At 48.5% G+C, this 8,564-nt stretch overlaps 1 protein-coding gene across 1 annotated transcript in view; it reads left to right on the forward strand.

Moving 5' to 3' along the window:
• Positions 1 to 8,564, forward strand: part of LOC107112122 (germinal-center associated nuclear protein-like) — a gene marked incomplete at both ends in the record, with an annotated part of 18,027 nt that overhangs the window by 6,992 nt on the left and 2,471 nt on the right. The window contains 4 exons of the mRNA XM_015413195.1: positions 2,449 to 2,602; positions 4,473 to 4,734; positions 5,651 to 5,748; positions 8,069 to 8,459. Coding sequence (XP_015268681.1) covers positions 2,449 to 2,602; positions 4,473 to 4,734; positions 5,651 to 5,748; positions 8,069 to 8,459 — 905 coding nt within the window. The remainder of the gene's footprint in view (positions 1 to 2,448; positions 2,603 to 4,472; positions 4,735 to 5,650; positions 5,749 to 8,068; positions 8,460 to 8,564) is intronic.

Raw genomic sequence — 8,564 nt, forward strand, 5'->3', positions numbered from 1 at the left:
CCCCCCCATGCCAGTCAGGCTATACCAGCCTCAGACACTCGAGGGAGGCTCCCGCCTATCTGTTTGCAACTACAGTATTAAGGGATGACTTGCACGTGTGAATGAGCTCTCTCAGGCACCACCGAGAGAATGTTCATGTTGCGTCACATTCCTTTAGTTACTCCGTTTTCAGCAAAGCCGGCCACACTATAATGAAAGCTATGTGCCAGAATTGTTAACGGGCCCCTCTCTCTTGCATAGTGCTGGCCGTGTGCACCAGGAAGCCCCAAAGAAGGTCTGCCTCGGTGTTTCTTAACACTTTAAAATGTTCAAGACCCAAGTATTCAGTGAGCACAATTTTTACCGCTTTTGGCACTTCACCTACCGCTCTGTGGCTGTAATCTTGCCCGCTAGTATGCCCCCTGGAACAGACCCGGATTTGCTTCTGTGTCAACATGCACTGGATAGGGCTGCAAGCTCATCAGAACTTTGAAAGGCTTTTTCTCTCTTGCTCATCAGCCAGCAGAATTTTTTAAGCCCTTTTCTATCCTAATCTGCAACATGCTGGCCCTTTGTCAGAGGTTGGGGGGGAGGGGCTTTGGCTCAGTGGTACACAGAAGGTCCCAGGTTCAGTCCCCGGCATCTCCTGTCAAGGATCAGATAGTAGATGATATGAAAAACCTCTGCCTCAGACCCTGGAGAGCCGCTGCCAGTCTGAGTAGGCAAGACTGTCTTCAATACACCCAGGGTCTGATTCAGTACAAGGCAGCTCCATGTGTATCCATGTATGTCATTGTTGCTGTCACGGCTCAAGTGGGGTGTCACCTGACGCTGCCACCACTCTGGATTTAGGTTTCCCTTAAGAAGGCCCAGAGCACCCTTCCAAGACGTTTAGACCTCCCTTTTGGCCAAATAATAGGTATGAGGACCAGGCAGAGTGAAACAAGGAAAACGTTTATTTTAAAGGAGGTCAAACAACAAGGTGCAGAATAATAACAGTAAATGGGTGAAAAGAAAAGAAATCAAATACTCTAATGCGTCTAAATATATACTGTCCCTAGCTCACTATTCCAAGTGACACTAGACTACTCACCCTTCCCTCAGGATGAGGGTCTCTTCCTGCAGCAGCCTTCCTTCTGGCTCTGCCCTCTGGAAGAAAGAACAGCTTCTGCTCTGGCACCAGCCCTTTTGTTCCCCAGCCCTCTTCTTCCCTATTGGTCAATTTTGGCTCCAAAACCTCTCAGGGGCTTCTGGGAGTTGTAGGCCCAGCCTCACCTACTGCTAGCCAGGCTCCCTGGGCCTAGTAGGCCTCTGGTGTCACAGCCCAGATCATGACAGCTACAAACAAATCTATTTATTTATTTATTGCATTTGTATCCCACCCTATCCCATGATGGGCTCGGGGCGGCTCACAGCAAGAATAAAACAACAAAAATGCAATTAAAACCAATTAAATAAAGACAAGATGGCAGCAGCAAATAACATCAGTCCAGAGCAGCCCAATACACTTCTTGTTAGATGTTGGTAGGATAGTAGGTAACTGTAGGCCTACTGTGGGCAGGGGAGGCCGAGATGGTTAAAAACCCATCCACCGCCTCGACCAAAGGCCTGGCGGAACAGCTCCGCTTTGCAGGCCCTGCGGAATTGTAGCAAGATCCCGCAGGGCCCCGATCTCAGTCGGGAGCGTGTTCCACCAGGCAGGGACCAGGGCAGAAAAGGCCCTGGCCCTGGTTGAGGCTAAGCGGGTGTCCTTTGGGGCAGGGACTACCAGAAGGTGTTCTTCAGCCGAGCACAAGGCTCTCCGGGGCATATACGGGGAGAGACCATCCTGTTTGTGTTTACTTGTAAGTGAGCCCCGTTAAATTCAATTTCCATCAAGTTTGCATAAAATAGCCCTGACCTGGATAGCCCAGGCAAGCCTGATCTCGTCAGATCCCGGAAGCGAAGCGGGACCGACCCTGGCAAGTCGTTGGAAGGGAGACCTCCAAGGAATACCAGGGCTGGGACGCAGAGGCAGGCAATATCAAAGCCACCTCTCTGAAAAACGTCCAAGCCCCCCGTGGGGGTCACCAGAAGTTGCCATGACTTCCAGGCATGCAAGCACACACACACACGCACACAAAAATACCCAGACAACAAAAAGTTTGCATAGAATAGCAAACATAGTATAAAGGCTAAGCAGTGGAAAAGGTATGGACAGTTAGGAAAATTAATTTACCAGGACTATTTGCAAATTTGTATTACAGTTAAATCCTTTGAGTATGATTTCACAATACAAATAATATTTTGAAGATACTAAAGAAAAAGAAAAATGTCGCTCAGTGTTCTTTTGATTATAGTTATGTACAGGTTAGCTGATGTTTTTATCCCTAAAATCCAAAAATGTTTGGCACGCATTTAATTGTGGCTGCTGCTACCTGTTAAGCCTGCGATGTTGCACTGAAATGTTTTTTGTGTGTGTGTTCACAGAATTCTGGCAGACTGGTTGCAAGCTAAATTCACAATCGGTAAAAATGTCAAGGATACTGCATCCGTGGCGGATGGTCAACTCCAGAACCTTGCTTTACATACCTCTCTTCATGTGCAAGGAGATCAGGCAGTTTGTGTTAATGTGTGCGTAAAGGTTGGTGAACGTTGGTTTTATTGCTCTTCCTCGATGTTGCAAAATCTGTTACTTTGGCTACTACAAAGTTGTGTGTACTGCAGTGGAGGCCTTTGCAGCCTGTCTGGAAACTTACATCTGGTTCAGAATGCAGCCGCCGCCAGGTTACTGTCAGGGTGGGGTGGGGAAATCTGCACTAGCTGCCCATTTCTTTCGAATGCACAATTGAAGTGCTGGTTCTTATCTGTAAGGTCCTGAATGACTTGAGATCGGGGTGCTTAAAAGGGCTGCATCCTCTCTTACTGTCCCGCCTGCCAGTTAAGGTCTTCCTCGTAAGCCCTGCTCCTTGTGCCCCTGCCTTAAGAGGTGGGGCAGTTTGGCAACCAGAGACAGGGCTTTTTCAGTGGTGGCTCCTCACTTACAGAATGCCCCTCCCCCTTGAGGCTAGCCTGGTGCTGACCGTACTCCCTTTTAGGCCCCAGGCGAAAGCATCCCTTTTTACCCAGGCTTTAAACTAAAGCTTTCAGATTGTTCTACAGTTTTCTCTTGCCTGTTCTATGAGAATCTTTTTGCACTTTGTGTGTGTGCGCGCGCCTGTGTCTGGAAGTCATGGCAACCTCTGGGGACTCCTACTGGGGCATGGAGGACATTCAGAGACGTGGCTTGTTAACCTGCCTCTGCCTCCCAGCCCTGGTATTCCTTGGAGGTCTCTCTTCCAGTTACTTGCCAGGGTCGGCCGTGCTTCGCTTCTGAGACCTGACGAGATCGGGCTTGCCTGGGCTATCCTGGTCAGGGCCTGTGAGATTCTTTTTAAAGCTGTTAATTGTTTTCTTCTGTACTTATACTCTGGCTAGTTTTCGTAAGGCTGTTCTTTTAATGCTAGGAGCTGCGGTGGCTCAAGTGGTTAAGACGCTGAACTGCAGGCTGTGGAAGGTCGGTAGTTCAGCAGTTTGAGACCCGAGTGTGCCGCATGACGGAGTGAGCTCCCGTCTCTGGTCCCAGCTCCTGCCAATCTAGCAGTTCGAAAGCAAGAAACTGCAAGTAGATAAATAGGGACTGCTTCGGTGGGAAGGGAACAGCGTTCCGTGCGCCTTGGTGTTTAGTCATGCCAGCCACATGACCACGGAAACGTCTTCGGACAACGCTGGCTCTTCGGCTTTGAAACGGAGATGAGCACCGCAACCCTAGAGTCGGATTCGACTGGCTTTCGAGCAAGGGAACCTTTACCTTTACCTCTTTTAATGCTGCTTTAATAGCTTGTAAATTTTCAACTGATTCTGTCTGTTGCTGGGGTTTTTTGGTGATGGTTTACTTGTGTGCTCCCTCGAGTAGGTTTCCTAGAGAGGCAGCGTAGACATTATCTAAATAAAGTCATAGAGTTCAAATGACCTTTGGCAAGTTTGACCTGTGTGAGTTTGGGCTCGATTTTTGCTGGCGCCGAGGGCAGCCTGTCGCGTTTGGGTGGGGGAGTCGCTCTCGGCTGTTTTGTAGGGCCTGTGTGAACCTCTGAAGCTGCCTGGATCAGACCATTGGTCCTTCAGGATCAGTATTGTCTACTCAGACTGGCAGCGGCTCTCCAGGGTCTCAGGCAGAGGTCTTTCTCATCACTTTCCACTCAATTCTTTTGTCTGGAGATGCGGGGGGGATTGATTCTGGAACCTTCCGCATGCCAAGCAGGTGCTCCACCATGCTCAAATGTGGGGACCTTCAGGTTGGGAAGCACAGTACACCTTTGGGTACTATCTGAATGGGGGCGGTGGGGGTCCCATTTGCAGACCGCCATTAAAAATAGGCTGCTGGCTCTGATGGCCCTTTAGCCTCACCCCGTTGGGCTCTTATCCTGACCTTTGTTGTTCTGTATGGAGTGTCATCGTTTCATTTCTCTCTGCAGGTGGCTCACGGGATACTCAGCCCCCCCGAGCTGGAAGACATCGAGACTCGGAAAGAGCTGTTCGGCACCAGCGGGCTTATTCTCTTGCTGCCTCCTCGAGTGAGGAGCGAGGACATCGCCGAGGAAGACGTCTACTGGCTTTCCGCCTTGCTTCAGCTGAAACGGCTCCTTCAGGGAAAGCCTTTCCACCCATTGATCCCTCTGGTGGTTTTTGTTCCAAGCCACGGAGGAGGAGAAGCCATCGAAAAAGAAGCAGAAGAAGGTACCTCTGCTCCTCTACTGTGGAAGAACTGCTCGATTTGAGTCCAGTAGCACCTTAGGTATCCGAGGTTCGACTCTCAAAAGCTTACACCCCCAAAATCTGTGTTGGGCTCTGAGGTGGTACTGGGTTTGAATCTGGCTGTTCCACCGCAGACCAAACATGGCTACTCTGTGGAACCTTGGAAGAACTGTCAATTTTAAGATTTGTAGCTAAGGCAGAAGTGGTGACAACAGAGTAGAATCATATCCGATAAATAAGAAAGGCTCAGGAAAGCCACGGGAGAAAGTCTGGTTAACCGGAAGGGGACAAATAAAGAGGCCTGAATGTTCTCAGTATAGAGGTTTGTTTTGCGGACGGTTGCTGTTTTAAAAGCTGAAATCAGTATTTTCTAGTGAAGACGAAAGTAGCACTGCTCCCAAATTCCAATTTGCTCTATCCTAGAAAAAGAATTATGCTTTATCAGTACAGTCAGGCTGGCTTTACAGCGACCTTTAGGACAGTATATGTAGGCTGGCAGGGAGAAGGAGCTAAAGCCATTGATACTAAGGTCTCCTATTAACCATGTTTCCTGTAAACTCAAAATTCCTGATAAAATTAATAAAATCAGTGTCCTGTTTTTTATTGTTCCAGCCGGATATATTCTACGATATTAAATGGACATGTCTGCTTTGGTTTCTTGAGGATAGTCAAGTCATTTTCTTCTACCAGATCAAGTCTCTTGTGTGTGTCATTCAAAATACATCCGTTTGTCCATGGAGGGTGAGATGCAATAGTAGATGATGGTTCCATAGATTCCGAAGTTGGACTGGCGTGGCTGCCCCGTTCTGTTCTGTGCCAGTCAGTAGGAATAATTTGGTAGTGTTACTGCAATGGAGTTATGTTTGTGTCTCTCTCCTCCTCCTCCATTTTTTAAAAGGGTTGATGCTGCCGGATTTGATTTCAGCTAACCTTATCTCAGACTACATCGTTGTGGAAATGCCGGACTCTGTCAATGACTTGCAAGGCACCGGCAAAGTAAGAACAGTCTTAATTCATTATTTCACTGGAACGAATGGTTAGAGTGAAGCGGGGGAGTGTTCCTTCTGTATTCCATGTAATGGCTGGATTAACCGCAAACGAAACAAAATTCACTGATGAGAGTGGGGGGAGTTTTGGAAACAGGACGTGCACAACTTTTGTGGCTGTTGCAAATTAAAACTGACCTTTCGATCTTTCTTCACAGTCTCCCCCCCTAATTTATTTATTTATTTAATTTATTTATTTATCATTTCAATTTGTGAATCACTCTGTCCCTGAATACTCAGGGCCTTGAGCGATGAACAACAGAATGAGACATCAGGATAAAAGCAGTTCCACCCCCCCTAATTTATTTATTTATTTAATTTATTTATCATTTCGATTTGTGAATCACTCTGTCCCTGAATACTCAGGGCCTTGAGCGATGAACAACAGAACGAGACATCAGGATAAAAGCAGTTCCCAGCCGTTAAACAGTCTAGATAAAACAATTAATTCACAAAGTAAATAAAACAGTTCATAGATTGTGTTAGCAGATTCTAGACTGTGTTGCAGCTTCCTCAAAGAGGTAGGGAAAACATAGTTGGAAAAATTGAAAAAGGGAAAAAGGGGGAGGAAGGGGAGGGACAAGGGGGCGGGAGTGCCAGCCAAGATGGCGTCCGTTGTTGTCCTCAACCAAAGGCCTGGCAGAACATCAGGCAGTGTGGATTGACGTATTCTTGTACTTAAAATGTTTATATGCCACCTCCCTCAAGTTTTCATGTAGCATATAGTAATTAAGAACTCTTCAGGGGAGGTCATTGTGTAGCTCTGGAGAAATTTTATTGGAGGCCCTGCTCTTTTCTAAGGATGTCCTCTCAATCTGTGGTGGAGGCATCTAGATCTAGGGCTGATGACCTGCAGACCATAAACAAAAGCAGGGCTCATAAGAATATAAGAAGAGCCCTGCTAGATCAGACCAGTGGGCCATCTAGTCCAGCATCCTGGCTCACTCAGTGGTCAAATAGTTGCCCTGGAGGTCCAGCAACCGGGGTATAGAGGCCAAGGCCTTTCTTTCTTGTTGCCTTCTGGCACTGGTCTACAGAGGTTTACTGGCTCTGGATGTGGAGGGTTCCCTTTAGTCACCATGATTAGCAGTAGGGTTGCCATCCCCCCGATGGGGGTGGGGTTTTCCCCACTTTTGGGGCCCCCAGTCTGCTGCTGGCCCCACCCCCATAATGCCTGATGTCCCCGGCATGATGATGTCACCCGGGGGTGATGTCATCAGGCCAGGCATGTTGTGCGGGGGGATACTCTAGCATTTGGGTAAAAACTCTATGGTGACCTTAGAGCTTTTTACCCAAATGCTAGAGCATCCCCTGAACGACGTGCCTGGCATGATGATGTGACTTCCAGGTGACGTCATTGCGGCATGCGTGCCAGAACACCCTAGGAGCCAGGCTGGAGCTCCCCGCTGGGACACAGGTAAGACCGGGCAACCCTAATTAGCAGCCACTGATAGACCTCATATGGGGAAGTATGGGGGAGGAAGCTGTTGGTGGGCATGCAGTTCCTATAGCCGATGTGGGCAGATTTGTCTCTCTGCTTGCATCTTTTGGTGCCTTGTGTGCCCTAAGCCAGAGTCTTACTTTGAACGACCATATTTGCTTCTGTGGGGTCTTCATGATAATCACAATTCCCACTGAAACCCCCTGCAGCCCAAAGATCTTGGGCTTTTCACGTGACTACAGAGATGGGGCAGTCCCTACGCTAGCAATTGGTCACAGAGGATGAAGCAGTTTCTTATCTGAATATGAGCTTATTATATAGTCCATTCATTGATGCTGCCTGTTATGAGAAAGAGGGAGAGAGAGAGTGTGTGTGTTGTTCTAGGCAAGTATGGGAAGTAATCCAAGACCTATGTTGAGAACCCCTCCCACACACACATGTTTTTATCTTCAAATACTGTTATGCTGAGAAGTGCCTCAGTTTGGTGTACTGGTTAAGAACACGGAATCAAATCTGGGAGAACTGGGTTTGATTCCCCACTCCGCCACATGCAGCTACTGATGTGACCTTGGGTCAGTCACAAGTCCTCTCATAGCTGTTATCTCGAAAGAGCTCTCTCATACCTCGCAGGGTATATCTGTTATGGGGAGGGGAAGGGAAAGGAGTTTGTAAGCCGCTCTGAGACTCCGAGTGAAGGGCGGGGTATAAATCCAATCTCCTCTTGCTCCTCCGCTTCACTGAGGGCAGGATGGCTGCTGTTCCAACAGAATTGGAATCTTAACATGAGACCCAGTGAATTAACTCGTCGTCTGAACGCTTCTGTCCACAGCTGACTGACGCGGTACAGTGGCTGATCGCTCAGTGCCCCAGTTCCCTCCAGCTCTGCTGCCAGACACTCACGCAGTACATTGAAGATGGCCTCGACCGAGAGTTCAGCCAGCATTTCTACCAAGACAGGAAGGAAAGGCGGGAGGCTGGCTTGCCCTCCCAAGATCCCAGTGCTATCATAGAGCTGTACAATAGCGTGGTGCAATTCCTGGCTGAAGTTGCAACTTCCGAAGAGCTCCGTGACCTGTCCTGGCCTGCGACGGAGTTTGTGGAGCCCGGGGGCAGCAAAGCGCTTCCCCATCTGCAGTGGAACACACCCAGGCATTTGGCCTGGCTGAAGAAAGCGGTCCTGTCCTTCCAGATCCCACAGATGGATCTCCCGCCTCTCGGTGGTAAGAATTTCTAGGCAGAATAACAGGTCTGAGGACTGTTTCCCAAAAAGGGCTTAGACACTGCCGTGCCGACTAAAATCCCGTGTTCTATTTTTCTAAAAGAAG

This window comes from Gekko japonicus, unplaced genomic scaffold (assembly GCF_001447785.1).
Source record: "Gekko japonicus isolate JY-2015 unplaced genomic scaffold, Gekko_japonicus_V1.1 scaffold6889, whole genome shotgun sequence".
NCBI lineage: Eukaryota > Metazoa > Chordata > Lepidosauria > Squamata > Gekkonidae > Gekko > Gekko japonicus.